The sequence below is a fragment of the Ochotona princeps genome, chromosome 10 (assembly GCF_030435755.1).
Source record: "Ochotona princeps isolate mOchPri1 chromosome 10, mOchPri1.hap1, whole genome shotgun sequence".
Lineage (NCBI taxonomy): Eukaryota > Metazoa > Chordata > Mammalia > Lagomorpha > Ochotonidae > Ochotona > Ochotona princeps.
Genome location: NC_080841.1, coordinates 43,717,533 through 43,742,579, shown reverse-complemented (window position 1 = coordinate 43,742,579; position 25,047 = coordinate 43,717,533). Strand labels below are relative to the sequence as shown.

At 44.0% G+C, this 25,047-nt stretch overlaps 2 protein-coding genes across 10 annotated transcripts in view; one reads left to right on the top strand and one right to left on the bottom strand.

Annotated features, from left to right (window-relative positions):
- Positions 1–1,211: 1,211 nt before the first annotated feature.
- On the bottom strand, positions 1,212–15,294 carry GGPS1 (geranylgeranyl diphosphate synthase 1). The gene is made up of 4 exons (XM_004578524.3): positions 15,114–15,294; positions 10,457–10,534; positions 2,850–2,920; positions 1,212–2,295 (listed from the first exon to the last, which is right to left on the bottom strand). Exons 2-4 carry the CDS (start codon positions 10,524–10,526, stop codon positions 1,534–1,536), a joined length of 903 nt encoding a protein of 300 aa, XP_004578581.1. The 5' UTR covers positions 10,527–10,534; positions 15,114–15,294; the 3' UTR covers positions 1,212–1,533.
- Positions 15,295–15,553: 259 nt separating this feature from the next.
- ARID4B (AT-rich interaction domain 4B) overlaps positions 15,554–25,047 on the top strand; it is a 118,080-nt gene continuing 108,586 nt past the window's right edge. For 7 of the 9 annotated variants that reach the window (XM_004578526.4, XM_058669370.1, XM_058669369.1 and 4 more), the window contains exons 1-2: positions 15,669–16,098; positions 16,904–16,958. In XM_004578526.4, the coding sequence (XP_004578583.2) occupies positions 16,953–16,958 (6 nt within the window). In that variant the 5' untranslated portion in view covers positions 15,669–16,098; positions 16,904–16,952. Of the gene's footprint in view, positions 15,603–15,668; positions 16,099–16,903; positions 16,959–25,047 lie in introns of those variants that run through there. The other 2 variants (XM_058669368.1, XM_058669367.1) reach the window with 2 other exon arrangements.

Below are 25,047 nucleotides of genomic sequence, written 5' to 3'. Positions count from 1 at the left end.
AAGGAATTTCGATTATTCTTTATTTATCATTTGTTAGGATGCCAAAAAAAAAGTCACGAGCACCAGGCCAAAATTGATGTGATCAGACAAGGAATAAATCTACTTAAGTATTCTTTATTTTTAATCACATGTAATTTCTTTTCAGATTTAAAAATGTTTTAATAGCATGAGCTCATAAATAGGAAGCACAAATTATTACAATCGGTACGAATGCCCATGTTTTCAAAAAGTTTCCTTATTACTGTGGAAATAGATGACTACAGTTATTCCAAAAATTAGTAAAGAGAACATTCAACTTTTCAGAAAGATTTAGGCTGAATGCTTCTTACATAACAATTTCTCAAACAAGTATATGACTTACCCCCAGATCACATCTGCAGAATCAACAGAGCAAAATACAGCATTTCTAAGGAAAACAAACTTTCATTTTGGGATGTCAGGGTACCTGATACTAGAATTTGGTTCCTTTTTTCTCTTCCTCTTAATGCCCCAGACTGCTCTGAGTGGCTTGTATTTGGAAATTACACAGATGGGACAGCAGGATTAAGGCACTAAGAAGCCAGTGAATGCTGGATGGGGTAGCCACTGGCTATCTTTCAGGTAGGCAACACTTCCACTTCATTTCATCAAGGAAATTAGATGCCTGTTTCCTTTCAATTCAAAGTCGGCAGCAATGTGTGGGAAGTCAAGGGGTACTTGTCCTGGCCTTCTACTGGAGGAAAGCAAACTAACCCTCAAAGATTCTCACTCCCAGTGATGGGGTTTTTCAAAGGCTTTCTTCTAAAAGTCTTATTCCACACATTATTTCCTTCCCAACAGAAGAGAATGATGCTCCCAATTACTAATCAATGGGTTTGGAACACACAAATTACATTATAAGGTGAGGGGGAGGGGAGAATGAGTGAGTAAATTACACAAACTGAAGACACCTTGATTTACTAGCAGACTTTGGAGGTGAGAAGAGGAAGATAGAAAGAAGGGAAGAGAAAGAACCAGGGTACTTACTGTTTAATCACTATCAGCGTTTTCATAGAAGACAGCTTCTAGGAAGGATACTGAAATATTCTTAGCAGCATTTAGGTGAAAAAAAGGGGTTTATGGTCTGGGCTGTAGCCTTAATAAACCAGTTCCAAGTAGTCACAGGCTTGGAGCTGGAGCAGAGGAACTGGGAACTGTCCATACAGTACAGCTAAGAATTGCCTGTATCAAAATTCCTGGAAACTGAGGTCTTATTTTTTTTCTTTTATCAACAGAGTAAGCAGACACTTATGGTAGCAGAGCAGAAATGGTCACAATGTCCTGTCACGGCAACTCAAATGAGACCTACACAAATATGGCTCTGGATTCTTTCAATTTTGTATTGTGATTATGTATGTACAGTGGGGTTGAAATTGAAAATTTCACTCATATTATCCCTATTTTCTTGCTTTGGGAAATTAATAGCTTGGTCTGAATTTGTAAAAGGGTGATAAGGCTGAAAGAAAAAATTTAAAAACTAACTAAAATCAGCTATCAGATCCCATCAAGAATGGTTTATTCATTTTCTTCTTTGTACATCTTGCTTAGGTGCTGTACTAGAGCTACAAGCTCAGGGTTCCCACCACAGGCATCGATCTGTTGGTAGGCTTTAGATTCAAGCTCTTTGAGAGTATTCCGCGTGTATTCAAATGAACCTACATCCTCAAGATAATGCACACAGTATTTTTTAATATCTATGTTTTCTGTTCTCTGGCGCAGGATATTCTGCACCTGGGTGCTCTCAGGCCTTGACCAAATAGCATGAATAGTCGGGAATGAGAACTTTCCCTCTGTTAGATCTTCACAAAAACTTTTGTTTTCACTATATTCTTTGGAGCGTAGATTAGCATAATCATCTCTAATCTGGAAAAAGAGTCCAAGTGTATTCAGCAGCGGCTTTAAATCTTCTTTGTAATCAGAGAACAACTGCATGAGACCCACGGCCAATCCAAACAGGCCACCTGTCTTCTGCAGTACCATAGCTCTATATTCTTCTTCTGTGGGACATGTGTAATTATCCCTCCAGTAAATATCTAGGCCTTGTCCCTGATGGAGTTCCAAGAGCTGGCGGGTAAAAAGTGTCACTGCATCAGGGTGATCAAGGGTTAAGACTTTCTCTAAGCCAAGGAAATACACGTAATTGGCAGAATTGATGACAGATGGAATTCCATAGATGCTGTGTGCCACTGGGAAGCCACGTCGGAGTTTTGAGTTGTCTTCGATATCATCGATGAGCAAACTGGCATTATGTAACATTTCTGTCACTTCGATGATAATCTAATAAAAAATAATGGAAAATTCCTCTTTATTTGAACTACTCAGAACAGTTTACACCTATGTTAGCAGATAATGAAAGTCTTTTAAGTTTTTAAAGCTGGGCCCAGCGGCATGGCCTAGCGGCTAAAGTCCTCGCCTTGAACGTGCCAGGATCCTATGTGGGCGCTGGTTCTGATCCTGGAGGCTCCACTTCTCATCCAGCTCCCTGCTTGTGGCCTGGGAAAGCAGTCGAGGACGGCCCAAGGCTTTGGGACCCTGCACCCGCGTGGGAGACCTGGAAGAGGTTCCTGGCTCCTGGCCTTGGATCGGCACAGCACCGGCCGTTGCGGTCACTTGGGGAGTGAATCATCGGACAGAGGATCTTCCTCTCTGTCTCTCCTCTCTGTATATCTGACTTTGTAATAAAAATAAATAAATCTTTAAAAAAAAGTTTTTAAAGCTAATAATTATTTAGCAACTCCAACATGAAATAATACATTGCATGAGCATTAAGTTAGGTCAAGTGCTTAAGAGTATTATTAAGGGTAACAATGAGATTAAAATTGCCTAAATACCTGTAGTTTGTCTTCTGGAACTTTCAGCCAATGATTAAATGCTTGTGACAGTTTGGTTCTCACTTGTTTACCTGAAATTAAAAAATAAAATTTGATGGTGGGGTTTTTTTTGTGTGTTTTTTTTTATTTAATTATTAATTATTTAACTTCATTAATTACATTGTATTATGTGACACAGTTACATAGATACTTGGGTTCTCCCACCCCTCCCCAAACCCTCGATGGTGGGTTTTTTAATCACAAGAAACACATGCAGTAACTTCCTTGAAAAATGATCAGACTTGACTTATTCAGCCTCAGGAATCCATTACCTATTGCAAAGCTTACCTTCCACTGAGAATACCCACTCCCTACCAAATACACACACAATACACTTTAGTCACCTCCTGGCTCACTCCTTTCTTGCATTTTCTTTTTTAAGGATTTACTTACTTGGAAGACAGAGTTACAAAGAGCAGAAGATAGACAGACATATATAGACACACAGAAATCTTTCATCTGCTGAATCACTCTCCAGATGGCTGCAATGTCCAGGCCTGGGCCAGACTAAAGCCAGAAGATCTGGGTCTCCTACATGGGTGCAGGGCCCTTCTTCCACTGCACTCCTGGGCACTGGATCACAACAGAAGTGGAGCAGCTGGGACTTGAACAGGGACCCATATGGGATGCTGGTATCTTAAGTGGCAGCATTATGCACTACACCACAACATTGGTCTCCAAATCTTTTCATCTTATATCAACGATTACGGAATGAAATTGGCTTTTTAGGAACTAGTTTGTTTCATTCTTTTTGAAAAGGAAGGCAGGAGCCAGTGCTCTGGCTCAACAAGTTAATCCTCCACCTACGAGATCCAGTATCACAAATGGGTGCCATTTTGTGGCCTGGCTGCTCTACTTCCAATCTAGCTGCTTATGATCTGGGAAAGCAGTGGAGGATGACCCAAAGTCTTGGGCAACTGCACCACTATGGGAGACCCAGAAGCTCCCGGCTTCTGATCAGCTCTGCTTTGGCTGATGCAGCCACTGGGAAGTGAATCAGCCATTGGGAGAGCTTTCTGTCCCTCCTCCCGGTATAGACCTTTCATATAAATAAATCTTTAAAAAAAAAAAAAGGCAGTTTGGCTATTTAAAAAATTTTTTTTTGTATTTTCTTTTTAATATTGTCTACACAGTTGAGAGGGATGCACGTGCTTATGTGGGCCTCTGATTAGGGTAGGGAGGGTCAGGTATGCAGGAAGGTGGGTAGGACAAAAGTTTTTTTTCCTCCTGTGTCTGCAGGAAAGGAGGAGGGGGCTGCTGCTCCTCGTTGTCAAACTACATTAGCACCTGGGGGTTGGGGCCAGTCACCTGATGATGCCTTAGAGACGTTGATGTGGGGAAGAATGTTCTGAGAGTGTTACTTGAGTGGTTTTGATAGTACTAAAAAATTGTTTTGTTGCTTCAGCAAGGAGAAAATCTTTCCAAGGTCTATTGGCTGCCCAGGCCCACTTTAGTGCATCCCCAGGCCCAAGAACATGTTGCAAAGCTTGGCCAAGGAGAATGGTTCAACCTGTTCTGCTTTCTATCCTCTGATGAGGCACTCGATGTCCTTTGCTGGTATAGATGAACTAGCTGTCATGGTCCTTGTGTGCATATGGGCATGCTGTCCACTGCACAGGCATCAGTATCTGAAGAGGCTCAGTCCTCATACATGCACTCCAAGGTTAGACCATCGATCTTGTGATTTCCCTGTGGCTAGGGTCTGAGTCCAGCGGTCTATTTGGGGAGTCTCCCAGGAAACCTTGCCTGGGGTGACATCAGACTTCTCCCAGTCAGTGCAGGGTCAGATTTGGTCTGCTATCTGCACCAGCCGATGTATATATTGGTGGATGCAAGCAACCTGGTCAGTTTCGTCTCAGCTCTGTATCTCACATAAACCCATAAGTGCTGTGGCCCAGCCCAGCCAGACTGCCACAGAACCAGTTCTTACACACAACAGTGGATGCCAAGGTTAGTCAGGCACCAAGCCTGCCCCCAATCCTGATTTTTGTACATGCTGGCCTCTGCTGTGGCCTAGCCTGGTCCAGCTGGAATCCAATCCAGCTCTTGTCCATACCCATGAGCACTGTCTTAGTTCTGTCACCCCACCCAGATCCAGTCCTCTGGTATGCTAACAGGTGCTATTGCCTTGTCCAGCCTGGTCTGCCCCCAGTACCAGTTCTCACTCTTACCCATGGAAAACAGAGGTCTAGCAGGGGAGTCCTGGAGGTTCCCCTACTAGGCCTGTTCCCAGCTTTAGGTCTTAAGAATGCTCAGTCCAGGATGCCCCTAGGCCAGCTCTAGCTAGTGAGTGCAGCAGACTAGCCCACTCCAAACTCCACTTCTCATATGAACTGGTTGGTAGGTATTGCTGTCCAACCTGGCTGGTCTGCACCCCATCTTGGCTCTCACTCATGTCAATGTGTGCAGTGCACTCACCCTGCCTGGCCCATCCCTAGACCCAGCTCGTTTGTATGCCATTGGGTTCTGCAGCCCAGAGTGGTCTGAACTGCCCCAAGCTCTGGCTCTTGCGCTCACCAGCAGGAGCTGTGGCTTACTAGGGGAGTTCTCCCAGCTCTTGTGCTTACCAGTGGGAGCTGTAGCCCAGAAGGAGAGTCCAGAGTTCCCTACCAGGCCTGTTCCCAGCCTTGGGTCTTGTCCATGCTGGTGGGTACTTCAGCCCAGCCTGGCATGGCCTACCTATAGTCTCAGCTCTCACTGGGGGTGTTGCAGCCTAGCCCAGAGGGGCACTGCCCACATCCTGTCCTGGCTATCATGGATGCCAAGGCTTGGCCCAGTCTGGCCTACACAGATGCTGTCCAATGCTGCAACCTGGCCTGGACCAGCCTGCCCCCAACCCTGGTTCTTTCACTCTCCAGTGGGAACTGAGGCCTAGCAGAGGAGTTCCCCAAAGTTCCTCTAGTAGGCCCACTCCCAGCCCTGGATGTCACACATGCCGGCAGGTGCCACAGCCCTGGTTGGCATTGTCTGCCTTTAATCCAGTCTTTGCATGTGCACGTGGTGCTATAGCCTGGCCCCATCAAGCCATCTCCTAGCCCGAGCTCCAGTTAGTATCAGGTTGGTTCCTGTCAAATGAGTTCTGTGGTCCGGCCTGGTTTGGCCCATTACCACCCCCACTTTCTATACACATCATTGGGTGCTGCAGTACAAGAGGTGAACCCACAAGTCTCCTATAGAATCTATCCCCAGATCAAGTTCTCTCATGTTCTGGTGGGTCCTGTGGCCCAGCCTGGTGTGGCCCACCTTCTGCTGACACTTGTGGGTGGGTGCAGTGGCCTAGCCTAGTGAGGCCTTCCCCCTACCAGCCTCTGCCTTTGTGTGCAACAACAGATAGCAGGTGATATATTATTTAGCCTAGCTCAGGTCTCCCATGTGGGCAGGTGCCTTAGCCTGACCCAGACAGACAAACCCTGTTTTCCCACTTCTAAACCATTCCATCTCAGCTCTCTTGCCTACCTGTGGGTGCAGTAGCCTGGTCCGTGGAAGACCCCAGAAGTCATTCCTGCCCTGTCAAACATGCCCTCAGCCATTTCCACTCCAATATGTTCCCAGACTCCCGTTCCCTGGGCAATCTGCAGCAACCTCCACCCTGGCACGTCTAAGCCTAGTGTACCTACTTTCCCCACAGATCTTAAAAAAGAAAAAAAAGGCAATTATGCTGACATACTGGCATAGTTCGAACAAATTTGGCATTCACCAGGCCCAGAATGCCCTTCAGCTATTAGTTACCTAGGCACATGGCAACCTAGGCAGCTGCCCACAACTGGGGGTTAATGATAGTTAATTGGCACTGTCAATCTTATAGAATTTAATGAAATATACTTTGCTACTGGATTACTTCATAAAATTATCTTTATAAAAATATCTACCTTTAAATTAAAGATTTAGAGGTGGGGAGCTCTGTTATGTTCCATTAAATGACAGCACCACACACCTTGAAAATAATTCTCTAAAAAATTATTTATTTTTATTTTATTTGAAAGACAAAATGAAACACACACACACGGCATAAAGCGAGAAAAAGAGAGAGAGATCTTTTGTCCATAGTTTCACTTATCAAATGCCTGAAAAAGTCAGAGCTGGGCCAGGCCAAAAACAGAAGCCTGGGACTCAATCTCTGTCTTACCATGTGGGTAGCAGGAACCCAAGGGTTTGATTCATCACGTGCTGCTTCCTGGGATACACAATTAGCTAGACTGGAAGTCAGAGGAGCTGGGACTTGGATCAGGTGCTCAATTTAAGATGTGGGCATCGTTAAGTTGTATCTTAACTACTATGCCAAATATCCAATTATGAAGATTCCCTTTTAATATTTCAAATTCAGTCAAAAGTTAATCTCTTTGTTTTGACTAAGGTACATTTTCAATATCCACTTTTGCTTATGTGCAAAGCTCAAGAAGTCTTTGGGTGGGGAGTTACCACTGGAATTAATTTCAGCCCAAGTATAAAAGAATGACAGACAAGTAAAACATAGTTCATTTAGCAAAAACCATCTCTGAGCTTCCTGCTAAATGAATCTACAACAATATCCCAATTTCAGGAAAATGGTTATATAAAAAGCTATGTTTCAGTAAACACAAGCATAATGTTCCAAGTCCTGTTTTCTCTGTATTAGTCATCTAAACAAACGAATATACATACTCCTATCATAAAGGCAACTGGGACAAGATTTTTTTTTCTGCAGAAAGTCTGAAAAAGAGTGTCTCTGACAGGTCTAGAAGTAGCATTTTCTGCCTACTAATTTTTAAGTTATGTGGCCAGGGTAGCAATTACATAGTTTACACATCTACTCTCCTTTCCAGCTTATGGTCAGTATGGGCTACACCTAACATGTTCAACTCTTGGAAAGTAGTGCATACCAATAAGAAAAGTTCTGAAGATGAAGAACACAGAGAATTGATGTGCACTCACCTTTTTCTATTGAATATTATCTATAAAACAGCATAATAAATTGCTTAATTTGCCAGTATTGTGGCGCTCTGAAATGGGATGGCAGCTTTGCAAGTGGCACTTAGCTGCTGTGCCACAAAGCCAGCTCCTAAACCTGGGCACTCTGATGTGGGTGTCTAAGCAGTTTCTTCAATGTAAGCTGTGACTGTACCATGTGGGGTACTTCAATGGAGTTTCTGGCTCCTGTCTTTGGCTTGGCCCAGCCATGGCTGTTGCTGGTATTTATGCAGTAAACCAGCAGATGGAAGATATCTCTTTTTGTGTCATTCCACACTTAGAAATAAAGTAAATACAATCTTTTTCAAAAAAGCAAAATGCAACATATACATATACATGAGTAGGCAATTTTTAAGACAGAAAGCTGTGTCCCATGTGACATATCCTTTCACGGGTATATTGTGAGCTACATTGTAAATACTGTAATAAAGTAAAGCTTTTCATTGTTAAATACATCTGCATAAATTATACATATCCTTAAACAGTGGAGACTTTGAATGTGAGGCATCCACGAGCAACAAAATACCCAATGAAGAGGCAGCTACTGTGGCTCAGCCAGTTAAATCACTGCTTGGGACACTGGTGCAAATCCTAGTCACTCCCCACTTCCAATCCAGTTTCCTGCTAACGTGTCTGGGTGGCAGCAACTACCTGGACAGGGAGACTTGGATGGAATTTCTGGTTCTTGGCTTTGGCATGGACCAGCTCTGGCTGTGTGAAGACTCCTTTGTCTCTCCCTTTTTGTTTGTCAGTCTGCCTTTCAAATAAATCATTGTAAACAGTCAAAAAATGAAACAAAAGCCCTTCAATGAGGTAACAAAATGCTTTGACTATTTTTTAATTTAAACTGTCAAATATTTTGGTTTCAAAATTTCTACTTATTTATTTTTATTTTATTTGAAAGGAAGAGGAACAAAAATCTTCCATGTACTGGTTCACTCCCCAAATGCCTGGAATGGCTGGTATTAGGCCAAGTAAAAGTTGGGAGCCAGGAAATAAATCTGGGTCTCCTGAGTGGGTAACAGGGGACACTACTAGCATCGGAGTAGCCATTTCCTGCCTTCCTGGGAGCACATTAGCAGGAAGCTGGATGCAAGAGGAGTCGGGACTCATACCAGGTATTGCAACGGAAGTGAATGAGGTCCTAAGTGGCATCTTAAATTCTATGCCAAAAGTCAGCTTCAAGTCTTTTTTTTTTAAGGTACATTATATAACTGAATTTTAAAAAGGATGGTTCAAAAATTACCTGCATTCAGGTCCAACCTAACTCCAGTGAGGCTGGCCTACATTCAGAACTCAACTAACAATACCTGCTGGCGTGGATGTGGTGAGAAAAGTACCGTCCTTCACTACTGGTGGGAGTGCAGGCGAGTACAACCACGATGGAAATCAGTATGGAGAGTGCTTAGAGAATTGCAAATAAACCTGCTATAGACCCAGCTAAACTGCTCCTAGGAATATACCCAAAAGAAATTAAAACTGCATGAGAAAGGGATCTGTAATCCTATATTTACAACAGCACAATCTACAATAGCAAAGACATAGAAACAATCTAGATGCCAATCCAAAGAGTAGTAGTAAAGAAACTGTGGTACATCTACTCCCTGAAATATCATTCAGCCACTAAAAAGAATGAAATTACACCATTTGCAACCAGATGGTCCCAACTAGAGACCATTATGTTCAGTAAAATAAGTCGATCAGAAAAAGACAAACACCATATATTCTAATATAAGGGTACCATACGCATATTGAAATGTATAGTGATGGGGTAATGGAGACTACCATATCCAGATGTGAGACACAATGCAACTTGCATACTTCCAAAAGATGGACTTCCAATGAAAGTGCTGGACATATCTAGACCATGGGATGACGGACTGTCTGACATTGTCTGTACCAGCAATGCTGGGGCACACTTAAATAGCAGACTAATGGAATTGTAACTCCTTATGAAGGAATGTACTGTTGTGATAATATGGGAAAAATCAGTCCGGGGGGTGGTTGGAGGGGTATTCCAGACTATATAGAATTGTACGATAAAATTCAAAATTTCAAATAAAAATTTAAAATAAAAGGAATATGCCTCCTTCAAACCTGCCCTATAAAGGATACTTAAAGATGTTCTCTTAACAGAGAAGAGGAATAGCACCCATCAAAGCCAAAAGCAAATGTGAAGAACATCCCAGTAAAATAACAGAAGACTAAATCAATGAACAACCCACTGCTAAAATGACAGGACCAAATTACCACTCATTCATATTAACCCTGAATGCAAATAGCTTAAACCCACCAATCAGATGTCATAGATTAGCAGACTGGATTGAAAAAACAAAACCCATTAATTTGTTGCCTACAGAAGACATATCTCATCAACAAAGATAAGTGGAAACTCTCATGGATTTTTTTTTATTTAGTTTCATCTCTTCAAAACACTTTGTTCCTCATTAAATTCACTGACTCATTAAAAAAGGAGAAATTATAAATCTTTATTCAGCATTTTTCTCATATACATTATCTTAAATAGAAAACAGCAAGAGTTGGCAACTCTGTTTAGTCACATGTAAATGACCACCACTGCAGGAAATTATTACCCTAAATGACCATAGCTAAACTGTTACCTGGTAACTGAAGCAAATACTTATAGGGTTCTAGAAGAATTCTTTGGACTGTCTCTTGAGTCTTTTCCATTGTCTTATCTGTCAAGAAGAACATAAAGATGATTTCATAAACCAAATTTGCACATCGAATTGCAAAGAAATGAGTACCTCAAGGCATTTTTGAAAGGTAGATTTTGGGTTTGGCTTCCAGAGAAAATTAACATATGAAAGACATAATTTACAAAACCCAAATGATTTTATTTTTATGTAATACTTACAATAAAGTAGACTAGCTGGCATGGATGGGCAGGGGACAAGCACTAGTCATTACCAAGTATGGGGTTTCCTTTTGTTTGTGGGGATCAAATGTTGTAAAATTAGATTGGGGCAATGGTTGCAGATCCCTGTAAACAAATGAATCATATACTTCATTTATTTCTATTGAAATATTTACTTATTTATTTTGAAACAGTTATAGGCAGAGAGAGGGACAGAGAGAGCAGGGACAGCAGACATCTTCTGTCTGCTGCTTCACTCCCCCAGTGGCCATGTCACGGCAGCCAGTGCTGGGCCAGGCTGAAGTCAGGAGCCAGGACCTTCAACCGGGTCTCTCACAGCAGCAGCAGAGGCACAGACACCTGGGCCTGTTAGAGTGTTCCTGGCTCTGCACTGGCCCAGCTCAGGCTGTTGTAGCCATGTGGGGACTCAATCAGTGATTAGAAGATCTCTCTTTCTCACTCTAATTGTATCATTCAAAGAAATTTTTTTAATAAATTGTTCTATAATTCATTACAAAAATTAGTCAAAATATCTTCCTATCAACATTTGGATGGTATGTTCTATATAAAGTTTAAAGATAATTCATTACTCTGGCATTTTTCTCACTTTATTTCAGAAAATCTGGCTTAAGACATGCATTAACTTAAGCGTAATTGTATTTATTAATTTTTTCTTTTTTTTTTTTTTTGGTTTTCGACAATCTTTACATGGTTAATTAGGGCACAAATGTTCAAGGGCTACAGGAAAGCGGGTAAGACTATTATTTCCACATTCTCCTCTTTTTCCTATATCTGGGGTAAATGGGGAGGTAAAGGGTTAAGCTCCACCCAGTCTCCCACTCATCCCAGGTCCCCGATGTGGGCATGCTCCAAGGGTCTTGCTCAAGTGGTTTTGATAGTTTAACAGTTTTGAATTGCTGCCAGTCTCACCATTCCAAGTAATTTATTAAAATATCAAAAAGTTCACGGAGAGTAACAGCAAAAATATGAATCTTGGTGCAAGAACTTTAAATTCATGCATATACTGATGAACTTTTGGGAAGACCCTCATATTAAGCATCTTAATCTTTTTAAGGTTATTTTTATTGGAAAGTCAGATTTATAGAGAAGGAGAGAAAGAAATATCTTATGCCTGCTCATTCATTCCTCAAATGGCTGCAATGGCTGGAGCTGAGCCAATGCAAAGCTGATCCAAAGCCAGGAGCCAGGGGCTTCTGGATCTCCCATGCAAGTGCAGGTTCCCAAACATTTTGGGCCGTCCTCGACTACTTTCCTAGGCCACAAGCATGGAGCTGGATGGGAAGTGGAGCAGGCAGGATATGAACCAGTGCCCATATGGGATACTGGCGCATGCAAGGCGAGGACTTCAGCCACTATGCTATAGTGCTGGGCCAGCATCTTGTTTTCTTCAACTCTTGCTTGTTTGAAATGCAGAGCAACAGATAGGGTGAAGACATGGAGAGAGAGAACTGTTAAGAGGGCCAACTGGGATTCAAAGCACCTCTTGTTAGGACGCCAGTCTTTGTGATGCAGGTTTAACTCATTGCATCACAATACCGGCTTCTCACATCTTTGGTCCAGCGATTTGAGGTTCAGTACTTTTGTCTCTTGCCTCTAGGGACTGTGAACTGCTTTCTAGGATCAGGAGCCCTCTTCTAACAAACCTTTCTGGATTCAGCACAGATACAACACAAAATTACACACAGCTCCTATCAGCTGCTTCTCATTCCAACAGCTCGTGTTGGGCTAGGCTGAGAATGGATGCTTAGAATTCAATTTGAGTCTCCTACATTTGAGTGTTCCTCTGCAGCCTGCTGCCTCCTATGGTACACATTAGAAGGAAACTGCAAGTCAGGAACATAGCTGGGACCTGACTCAAGCACTCATATAATGGATGCAGGGTATAGGGGTATCAGAGCCATCTTTACTGTTTCCTTTGCTGATGAGGAAACTGGATCAGATGTGCAGCAGCAGGGACTCAAACCTGTGCTGATAAAGGATGCCAGCTTTGAAGGAAGCAGTTTAACCCACATGCCATACACCAGCCTTGTGATTTTTAAGTTAAGTCAAATATGTTTTAGAGGCTGTGAAAAAAAAAATCACATTTTCCTCCTAACCTAGTTAAGTAGAAAAGCATACTGACTTAAACACAGAAGGATGCACATGTAAGAGATGCTTTGAAAAAGCCTCTTTAGTACTGTTCAATAAAACTCTATAAACTCAATCTTTATTCTTACTGTTTTGAATCTTCTTTTTTCTAACCCTGAGGACAAAGTAACCTGGGCCTGGGAACTGTTTTGAGTTCCACAACTCCCTGAGAATGCACTTGGAAAAGCAACTGAAGACAGTCCAAGGACCCTACACTCACATGGCACAGCCAGAGGAAGCTCCTCGCTCCTGGTTTTGGCCTGGCCCAGTCTGTCACTGCAGCCATTTGAGGAGTGAAGCAGATGGAACAACTCTGTCTCTCCTTCTCTCTGCAACTCTTTCAAATAAATAAATCAATCTTCAATAAATAAATAAATCTTTTAGTTCTGGGTTACTAAACAGATGTATTGCACAGAAGTTAGTGCTAACCTTTTTTAGAATTGTTACAGGCTGACAGTATTTCTCAAAATAATATGTACAGATTTAAAACATGTACTCCTTCCTTTGTTCTCTCAGAAAAATTTGAGAATATTCACTCAACAAGTCAATGGTCCTTTCCCACAAGATGTTTATACACAAACACTGTCAGTGGTGACGAAACAGGAACCTCAATTTTTCCAGGAACTGAAGACCAATCAGTCTCATTTTTCTTAAGAGTCCAGGAGCTCCTGGGCAGGTGTGTGGCCCAGAGGTGAAGTGTCAGCTGGGATACTTGCATCCCATATTAGCATGCTTCTGAGTTTGAGCTCTGACTCCACTTTGGAGTCCAGATTCCTGCCAATGTGCACACTGGAAGGCAGTAGGTGATGGCCCTAGCAGCGGGGTCCTTGCCACTCCCAGCCTCGCCCCTGATCTGGGTGTTGGGGTTATTTGGGGAAAGGACAAATGAAGTACAGTTGCAGTGGAACAGCCTGATGAAGCTAAGCAAGCGCCCTGACAGGCCCTAAAACAGTGTTTTCGCTGATCCATAGTCTTTTTGCTTTACATAAATGAATCCCACTAAGCTTCGGTGGAATTCTTTCCTGCTTCTGTCCTAACCTTCTGCTTTTTCATGAAAATTCCTCGCTGATTGCCATCTCCTCGGCTACTTCAGCAGTCTTCTATGGCAAGTTTCCGGGGTTCATCTTGGCTGCAGCATATGGAATACCTGGGCAGGTTCAGGCTCCTCAGCTTTCAGCTGCACTGCCTGCTCCTGTGCCTGCGAAGCAACAGGTGACCCCACCCATCCTGGGTGCCTGCCACCTATCTGGTAGAGCGGGGCGGTGTTCTGGGGGCACTGGCCTGGCCTGGCTCTGGCTGTCCTGCGCATCTGGGTGGTGAGCCTGCAGAGGAGGGTCTCTACTTTTTTTTTTTTTTTTTTTTATCCTGCCTCCTCTTTCAAATTAACACATACGTAGACAAGCCTTTACACACACACCCCTGCACTCACACCAGGTGCAAGCACAACCGGTGCAGCCTTCCAGTTCAAACACAGTCCCCTCTCTCTCCTCGCTGAGGACCTTGGGAAGAAGATAGATCTCTGCTCTTACGACTCCAGCAAGAACACCAGAAAACGTGCTGAAACTGAGCAGCACTCCCCGCGGCTTAGCCTTCACTTCCTCACCCTGCAACTCCTGACAGCTGACTTTCCAGCTCTGTCTGCAGCACGGTTCGCACTCCCGACCCCTTCAGCTCTTCCCTGCCTAAGCCAAACTCCTGTCACCTTTCACACCAGCTGCCACTCCTCTGTGGTTCCACTGCAATTTCTCTGTCTCTCTCAGGTTCTCAAACAAGGGTCAATGCCAGCTAAAGCGCCGAGAGCACACGTGAGGGACTTGGATGCCACGTGCCTGTCCCGTGTGTCAGAGTTTGAATCACAACCCCAACTCGCATTCCGGAAATAAAAATTCCACGCAGTATACTTTTTTTTTTTTTAAGGGTAGGGTCTAGTTTCAGAGTTGCTAAACAGACACACAAGCGAGGTGCAGAGGGAAGGCGAGGGTGGATCTGAGGGAAGACACTCAGGCAGCGAGTCGGCTAGGCTGGTCCGCATGCCCTCTTCCGCCCTCCGGGGTCGCCTCTTCCTGCTCTTCTCTCCCCGGTCTCCCGAGAGGGGATGGAAAAGCCATACACAATCCGGTTCAGCATCCGGGTCCTCTCCTTCCTTTCTCTTTCCCCCTCTCAGCCTCCCCCGCCCTCCTGCCCATCCGGGTCCCCCCACCCCCAGCCACCACTGCTGCCGCTCTCGGTTCAACGGTGAGATCACGACTTACACGCCGCCGGTCCGAGGAGTAGCAACACCCAACATCAACTTCCCACTCTGCCGCTGAGAGCGAGGCTCCTCCTGACGCCTACATGAATCCCTCCCCCTACTTCACCACCGAACTCTCCGCCCTCCTCAGCAGCCAGCGACGCCGCATTACTCGGTGCAAGAAAATGCGCCATCCCGGTCTCACTGCGCAGGCGTCGTTGCCGCCTCCCCAAGGCCCGGTCGTCCCGCCCCCGTTCCCTGCCCCTCCCGTCTGGCGCGGCGCGGGGCACTGTGGGATATGCAGTTCTCGCTGACCAAGGTTTGCGCGATGGACCGGGAGGCTGGACTACATTTCCCGGGAAGCTTTGAGGAGTAACTTTCTGTTTCCATAGAACTGGTGGGAAAATGGCGTCGTTGTTTGTATCCTCCGGGCCAATAGGAAGAGAGCATAGGCGGGTTTTAAAGAACTCTGACCAATCCAAGGTCGTCTGAGGGGCCATCCGGGAACGAGGTAGGGGAGGGGAAAGAAAAACAGGGGAGGGGAGAGAGGAGGGAAGGAGGGGGAGGCACGGGGAGGGGGGTAGGTAGACCGATGTTTGCCCGTCAGTCGAGTCCGGAGTGAGGAGCTCGGGCGCCGAAGCTGAGGGAGACTCTTCAGCTTAAGCTTGCCGCCGCCACGGCCGCCGCCTGGACCTTTGCCTCGAGGGAGCCGCAGAGGACCCATCGCCATCGTCCTCTGGAGGGCAGCGCGATTGGGGGCCCGGACCTCCAGTCCGGGAGGGATTTTTCGTCGTCCCCCCTCCCCCCAGCGAGGAAGCCCGGGCGGCCGCCAAACAAAGGTACCAGTCGCCGCCGCGGGAGGAGGAGGAGCCGGAGCCTCAGCCTCAGCAGCCGCTGGACCCACCGCCCTTCTTCCCCATCTCTCCCCCGGGCCTGCTGGTTTTGGGGGGGCGGTGGAGGAGAGGGGACTCTGGACGTGCCTGGGTCAGATCTCGCCTCCGAGGAAGGTAGGGACATTTTCCGGGGCTTTCGCGGTCTCCTAAGGAGGGGTGGGGGTTCTTGTGGGAGTCCGTGGGCCTGGTCGAGGAGCAGGGGAGCAGATCGCTGTGGTGGTCTCACCCGCGCCCCTGTTCGGGGCCTCTGCCTCCCAGGGGCCCCCGCAGTTGCCGAGTCCGAACAGCCCCTGCCCGGCTGGGCGGCCGCACACTCAGCGGTTTAGCGGCCCTCGCTGGGGGGCCCAGGCGGGGTGTGTGTGTGTGGAGGGGTCCTCTGTTTCCGAGGATCTCGCTCGCGCTGGTCTGGACGCGGGCAGAAGCTCTGCGGCGGGCCGGTCCTGCCCTCGGCCCTGGGGCCCGTCTGGCCGGTGTGGCCCCTGGGGTGGGCCCCCGGCCGGGCTCCGGCCCCGACGTGGGGCTGCCGCGGCCGGTGTGGGGGGGCGGGGAGCGGGGAGCAGAGCCGCTCTGCTGGGCGACGAGGCCCTGGGGAAGGCCAGCCGGCCAGCCCCATGTCGGACCCCGGCCGGGCTTGTGAGTTTCTTCACTGACAGAAATGGCGTCATTGTCGGAGACGGGAAACTCCGTCGGGTCCCGACAATGGGGACGGGAAGCTACCGAGCTGTGTAGGTGGCTGGGTTTGCGGGGACGGCGAGGCCAGAGGAAGCCCCATATCGGATCGTGGTGATCTGGGGGTGGTGGGCTGGTGTCCTCCCGATCTGGGCTTCGGGACATCGCTGGCTGGCTTCTTTCCCTTCTCCTCCGCCAGTGCAGAGGGGTGCCGGTGGTGGTAACCGGGTGTCTTTTGTTTCCCCTCCAGGTGCAGGTGAATCTGGTGTTTTCGAGGGGAACGCGGTCCCAGAGTCATCATGAAGGTATGTGTGCCTGCAGAAAACGAACGCCTGCCTGGGTTTTAGGATTCAAGGAGCAAAGGGGCTGGAGCCGCGGCGCTGTGGGGAGAGGAAGGTGTGTTTGGTGGCCTTGGCGCTGAGACCTGTCCCCCGAGGAGAGGGGGATGAGCTGGGGGCAGGTGCACGGGCTAGGCTGTTCTGTTGGGAGTGAGTTAGAGGGTGTCTCCTGGAGGCTGATGGCTCCGTAGAGAACGGAAGCTTTTTATAGGGAACGGTCAGAGGAACCGCACGCGTGTACAAGTGTTTTCAAAGGGAAAACAAAAAGCAGGTCAAGTCATCTGACTCTAGAAACGAAACTGGATTGTGGTTCTATCGGTTACCCTGCTGAAAGAAAATCTTGTTTAGTGTGCGAACGGGACTGTGGATATATTTTTTTTTCCCTAGTAGAAAACCTGTTTGATAGCCACAAAAAAAATCCTCCTCATCTGAAGATTTTAAGAGGGAATTTTGGTGATCTTTCCGCAGTCCAGAGCTGGCCGTTGTTCTTTGTGTATGTAGGGATTTAGGCTTGTGCGTTTCCCCTTCCCCCCTCCCCCCTTATTATTGATCTCTTTGGTCTGCAATTGTCAGTCGCTCTGTTGCATTGTAATGTTCCGGGAAAACGGATGGCCGGGTTCCTCTTCAATGTAAACATGTTGACTAAATGGAGGATCTCTTTTGAAAAAACGCAGTTTGTCTAGCTGGTGGGAGAAATTATAGCAGTAGAAGTCCAGGTGTTTTGTTTTTTTCACTTGTGAGGATATATACATGACTCTATAAAAAGCACGAGGTATCTGAAAGGTTGATTCAACTGGTGGGAGTTAGGTGCTGGCAGGGATTTTGTCATCCGTTGCAAATGCAGAGGCGCTGTGCTGGGATAGCGGGTTAACAAGCGCAGCAGCACAGCACCGTAGGTTAGGGTGTAAGTGTCACTTAGTTCTGACAGTTCCTTTGAACTGGTTCTTCAAAAATATATCTTCAGATCAAGACTGCCTTTTCAGTACTTCATCTGAGTTCCAATTTGTAATGAAATTACAAATTTCATTATTTATTTATTTATGAAAATGTAAACAAACATTATTGTAGTGTTGTTTGTGCAAGAAAATAAAAGCTGTGGCTTTTGAAATCCTCACTATTGGAAGTACCTTAGTCCGGTTCTTTCTTGAGTGTGGGCACCATGAGCTGCCTGAGACAGCTTGTGCGGGCTGAGTTGCTGTCTTGCTTTCTTGAAAACATAACCAGTGATGTTTGAGAAACAAACCTCTTTTGTTAGAACTGCTGTGTGGAACAAGAAAAAAGTTGATTTATTAGCAAAACCATGTATTTCCCTGGATGTTGGCTGAAAACTACTTATGGGCTGAGTTGAATAATATATACTAAAAAGTGTTAGAAGCTGAATAAATTCAGGGTTTAGTTTGGAACAAATGTTGTAATCTGTCACAGTTCCCAGTGTAGTGCTTGACACATCTTTGGTACTCTGTAAATGTTTACTTAAAAGAGATTTAAGTTGAAGGTCTTTTAGATATTCTTCTCTTCCTTTAGTTTTCCTTAAAGAAAACAAACAAGAAAGCAAAAACTTGTCTGTGAAAAATGAAAGTATATTTGAAACCTTAGTTTTAAAAATGGTACTAGGCAAATGCAAATTTTTTGGTATTATTTTTGACCTACTAGTTTTAAGTGTTCACTATTTCCATTCTTACTGCTTTTTATAAAAATGTACTGTTAATGTGAAAAGATTTTAAAAGGAAAGAGATATTTTTAACTTTATATGAAAAGAACTTCCTGTTGTTGTAACAGGTACTCTTATGGAATTTACTAGTAATGATTGGTGCTAAAAACTTACTTCTTATACCTTTTACTCTACCAAAAGATGACAAGCTGCATATGATTCATATTTTGCCTTAGCAAAAATTGCAACTCCAACATATTTGATGTTGATTGTATTGAGCCTAAAATTTTTTTTCATATTCCCAAATTCAATATAACAATGACAATTGAGCTATAGAAGGATTTATACCATTTATTGCATCTTACCAGATATATTTGTACTTTCAAGCAAATTTTGAAATTTGAATTGTTCTATTAGTGACAATTTTTTTTTTTGTTAAATTACACAGTATGGTGGTAAGTGAAGGAGGATTTATTAATAGCTTCTGATCATTTCTTCAAAATCCCAAAATAAAGAAAAATATCCTTGCATATGAGACAACTCCAAAAAGCTAACAGAATACAGAATATGTGTATTTTGAAAAAAAATCTATGCCTGCATTTTAAAAATGTTTGTACCCAGATTCATTTTCCCTGAACTTTTTGGAGTACTCCTCTTATTCCATTCAAAATATTATGTTTGAGCAGAACTTTTCATGTAATATTACCTTTAGAAGACATTTATGTAAAAACAGTTCTTTTACTGGCTAGTGTACTTTTATGTGGCTATATTTTTTTGCACAATATATTTTTGACAAACATGTTTGTAACACAAAAGATTTGCTGTATAGTGTGTTGAGTTGTTGAGTTTATTTGTTGTGCTCTTTCAACATCAATAGTAATACATAACTAGGAATTGATAGATTATTAGATTATTAACCTATTATTATATAGATTTTTAAAGATTTTTAATTTCTATTTGAAAGGCAAATTTTTCAGATAGAGGAGAACTAGAGAGAAAAGGTCTTCCACAATTGGCCACAACAGCCAGAGCTAAACTGATCCAAAGCTGGGAGCCAGGAGTTTCTTCTAGATCTCTCATGTAGAGACTTGGGCCATCCTTCGTTGCTTTTCCAGCCCGTAAGCATAGAACTGGATTTTAAGTGGAACAGCTGGGACAGGAACCGGCGCCCACATGAATGCTGGTGCCACAGGGCAGAGGATTAGTCTGCTGCTGACTGCACTGGTCCCAGAGTTCATAAAGACTTAATTTTAATTATGTCACATTTATTTCCTACTTTTCTCCTAACACTTTTTCTGCGTTCATACTATGCTTGTTATTAACGTCATTACATTGCAGTAAACTTTCAAATGAAATTGGGCCAGACGAGCACAATATTGAAGGGGAAGAGTGATTTAACTGGTTACACTTAGAATATGGGTAGGTATGTTTTTTCACATGTACATTTCTGTCTTCAGTAATCACTGACCATGTAAACCATATAAAAATATATCACACAAAAATGGAGTGATGACAAATGCCCCTGTTAAAGCCCTGTGCATTAAAAATTTCACTCCTTTGCAGTCCTATTAACTTCCTTCTCTCTCCTTTTCTTCCCTCCTTTTCATAAATTATTCATCTATTTTATTTTTTAAGTTTTACTTATTTTACTTGAGAGTGAGTTACAAGAGGTAGGGAGATGAGAGATGGATTTTCCATCTGTTAGTTCACTGCTGGCTGATCTGGAGCCTGGAAACTTCTTCCAGGAATCTCACATGGGTACAGCCAGCTACCTTCCCAGGTCATTAGCAGGGAATTAGGATCAGAAGTGGAGCAATCAGGACTCAAACTGGTGCCCGCAGGGAATGCTGCTGCCCAAAGTGGAAGATTAGCTTGCTATGCCACTGGGCTGGCCCCAAACCTTTCGTTTTTTAACAACTCCTTCCATGTGTTCGGCTGTGTGAAATATAGGTGAAATCAAGGAACTTAAAATTTAGCACAAGAAAAATAAAACATACAGCAAACTGAATTATAAGAATACTTATCATGTAACAATTCTGGTGAGTACTCTGGGATGACAGAAGAGGACATCTGATCCAGAGAGCTAGTGAAAGTTTTCTGTTGGACTTCGTGTTTTAACTGAATGTTGAAACTTTCATTTGGCAAAGAGGATTAAAAAGAGAAAGTAGGAGTCAGTGGTTGGGATGCCCTTACTACATTCGGATGCGGAGTTTGGGTTCTGGTTCCACTTGGTGGTTTTAGTTTCCTTCTGGTGCGTACATACTCTGGCAGGCAATGGTGATGACTGGTGGTTGGGTTCTTGCTTACCCACGTAGAGAACCTAAATTGAGTTCTTGGCTCCCAGCTTTGACAAATCATGCCATTGTGAACTTGCTCTGTCTCTCTACTTCTCAAATAGTAGTAACAGTGTGCTTCAGACAAGAAAGGGTTAGCACTGGAAGATACACAATCGGTTGATGTTTCTAGAGATTGTAAATAGTTTGCTGTGGCTGAATTAACATAAAACATGCTTTTGGGGTGGGCTAGAAAGGCAGTGATGGAAGATGTATGAAGTGAGGGGTCAGAAATTTTCTTGAAAGCTGCATAGAATCACTGAAGGTTTTTACGAATGCCTGAAGATGCTCGATTTGCATTGCAGAAAGATTTCATAATGCTGTAGTAACTGAAAAGTGACATGTGATTGGAAGCAGGTGCGAAGTGAGTGAGGGCCTGAATTAACGCGGCAGGAGTGGGGCAGGGTAGAAGGTCTGAGGCATTCAGGACCTAATTCACTCAGAGTGGGGGGAAGTGTGGCTGTTTTGAACCAAAAAGTAAATTTTTATTTTAATTCTATTTTCCATGAATTTTTGAAGTACTCTTACATGGTATTTGAAAAGTTTTAAGATTTGTAATATGGAGAACGTGTTCAGTGCTGTATACTTGTGATTGCTTTGATGAACAGGTAATTTTGTAAAACATTGACATGCTTTCGGTCCGTATTGCTAATTCTTTGCTTATCATATCTTTTAAAAAAGCTAAATGAGTACGCAGTTCACTGAGAAATGTGTTTTTTGGTCAACTTGGCCAGTACACTTCATCACTGCACAGACTGTGTGCCTCGTCGTGCCAGACCTGGTGCTAAGCCTAAAGCAGGGAGCAGTGCTATTCAGAGTAGGAAGTTAGAGTGACAGGAGGTGCTGCTCTGAGTGGTGATGGAGGGGCCTCCTGAGGAGGTGACTTTATAAGTATGAGGACATGAAAACGTGCTACAGGAAGCCTGTCTGTTTTTTTTTTTTGTTTTTGTTTTTGTTTTTTTTGGGGGGGTGAAGAGCGTTCCTGCAGGACAAATGAAAGCAAGAATGGAGGTTAAAAGTATTTGGCTTGTTTGAACTTGGCATATTGAAGGAATGGAAAGGCCAGTGGGACTGGGGTGGTGAGATAGGAGGCTAGAGTGTCGTAAAGACCCATACAACACAAGGAAGGCATTATAGGCCATCGTAGGAACTTAGATAAAATCGAGTGTCTTAGAAAATGGTTAAGGATCTTCAGCCAGAGAGTGAAGTGATTGGATACAAATTTTTGGAAACTGTAAGTACAATGTACAGAGCGTAGGACAACAGGGGTGGGAGTAGGCAGCCCAGTTGCAGGACTGTCAAAGAGAGTCCTGGTCAGAGAAGTCACAGGATGGGTAAATATTTGAAAGCAGGGATGAACAGATTTGAATGGATTGGATATGAAGTCAAGATTCTGCTTGCTGCTGCTTGCAGATGAGCAGATCAGTAGCACCCTGGGGTAACTGTGCTTTACAAAACCTTTCTGTTGTGATTGCTTGGTGGTGGTGGTGGTGGTGGGGTTCCTTGAGTTGTGTATAGCCAGAGGCATTGCCAACTCCTAGGCTTCCTTGATTAGTGAGCAGTAAGTATTGAGAGGGGCATTCTCAGTTTTTTGTTTTTGAATTTTAAATGGTGAGATACAGTTGTTGTGCCATGAAATTCAGACTTTAAAAATTTAACAGTTCTTTACTTTTCAGTATTTTAATTTCTGTTATCTAACTGTATCTATATTCACTTCTGTTGTCTAACTCCAAAACATTTTCATCCTCTCAAAGAAATCTCTGCCCATTAGCAGCCACTCTCCCTTATCCTCTTTGGAGATCCCTAATCTATTTTTTTAACCTGTAAAGATTCGCCTGTTTGGGACATTTGGCATCAGTGAACTATGTGTCTTCTTTCACTTTGCATGATGTTTTCAAGGTTTATCCGTTTTATAATTTTTCGTGCTTTTCTATATATCTTTAGAGATAGATTTATTTTTCTTGGAAAGATTTACAAAAAGAAGAGGAAACAAGGGAAAGATCTTCTGTCCACTAGTTCACTCCCCAAGTGGCTGCAATGGCTGGAGCTGAGCTGATCCAAAGCCAGGAGCCAGGAACTTCTTCCAGGTCTCATGCAGGTGCAGGGTCCCAAGGCTTTGGGCCATCTTCTGTTGCTTTCCCAAGCCACAAGCAGGGAGCAGGATGGGAAGTGGAACAACCGGGATAAGAATTGATGCCCATATGAGATCCTGGGGCATGCATGGTGAGGATTTAGCCACTAGGCTATCGTGCAGGGCCCCTGAAGTGGAATCTTAATCACTCTGCCAAATGGCTCCATCCTCTAAGGTTTATCCAATTTATTATATGTGTCAGTACGTTGTTCTGTTTTTATTGTTGAATAATACTCCATTTTATGGATCTATATCACTTTTTAAAAATGAGATTTATTGAAAGGCAGAGTTATAGACAGATGAAGAAACAGAGATCTTCCATCAACTGTTTCACTCTGCTGGCGGTTACAGTGGCTGGTTGGGCCAAGCTGGAGTTAGGCGCTAGGAACTTCTTGTGAGTCTCCGACATGGGTGCAGGGTTCCAAGCACTTGGGCCAGTTTCTGTTGCTTTTTTCCCAGGCACTTTATCAGGGAGCTGAATCAAAAGTGGAACAGCCAGGACTTGACCTGGTGCCCGTATGAGGTGCTGGTGCTGCTGGCTATGGCTTTACTTGCTAGGCCTCAGCACCAGTCCTGAGAACCCTCTCAAGATAAAAATCGCTACATTTCTGCTATTGTTAGTAGTTCATGAAATCTTGACATTTAAGTTTTCTGTGGAAATAGTGTGATTTTCGAAATCTTTTTATTTTCTTTTAAAAAGATTTATTTATTTATTTATTTGAATGGCATGGTTACTGAAAGAGATATTTTCGCTCCCCAAATAGCCACTACGACCAGTTCTGCGCCAGTCCAAAGCCAGGAGTCAGAAACCAGGAGTTTCTTCTCAGTCTCCCATGTGGGTGTGGATATAAGGAACTGGAGACTAGGACCATCCTTCCTTCACTGTTTTTCCAGGCTTTTGCAGGGAGGTGGACTGGAAGTAGAGCAGCCAGGTCTCAAACAGGTGCTATAAGTGGGGCTATGCTGTGACGCTATCCCTATTTTATTTGAAAGTTAGAGAGAAAGAGAGTGTGAGAGAATCTTCTTCTATGAGTTCTCTTTACAGGTGGCTGCAACATGTAGGGCTGGGCCAGGCTGAACTCCCACATGGTCTCCCTTGTGGGTGCAGGACCCCAAGGATTTGGACCTTCTGCTGGGTTTTGCAGGCCATTTGCAGGGAGATGGCTCAGAAAGGAGTATTTGGGACATGAACTGACACCCATATAGGATTGGGTGGTGACTTTACCCAGTATGCCTTAATACTACCCCCAAATGTGAGAATATTTATATTAAAATTGGAAACGTTGGGTGTTATTTATGAGGTCAATATAAAATTGATGTAATGAGTGTACAGTGGATTTCAGGATATTTTTGCAATGAGATAAGCTTCTTTTAGATTTTCCACTGACTTTTAAAAATGGCTTTTGTGTGATTGCTGTTAACATTTTGTACAGTTACCTTAATGGGATTATCTGAGGCAAGGATAATATCTAATTGAATAGCTATGTGCACTTTTCTTTTTTAGCTGTTAGAGGTAAGTTTAAAATTCAGCATTGCCTTGTATAGTGTTGTTGTTTTCCCAGCTTTACATTAATGGTGGTAGTAAGTTGGTGGAGGAACTAATTCTCTAGGCCAACACTATTGATTTGTAAGAATGAAATCTTTCACAAAATAATGCATATCACTTGCTTTAAAATTTTCTTGAAGATTTATTTATTTATTTGAAAGGCAGAATTACAGTTAGAGAGAGGGGTGGAGAGAGATCCGTCTACTTAACTGATTCATTCCCGCAAATCATGGCAGCTGCAGGGACTGGGGCCAGACTGAAGCCAGAATCTTCTTCTAAGTCTCCCATGTGGATGGCAGGGACCTGAACACTTGGGCCATTGTCTGCTGATTTCCCACGTGCATTAATGGTGAGTTGGATCAGCAGTGGAGGAACTGGTGCGGTAGCCTAACAGC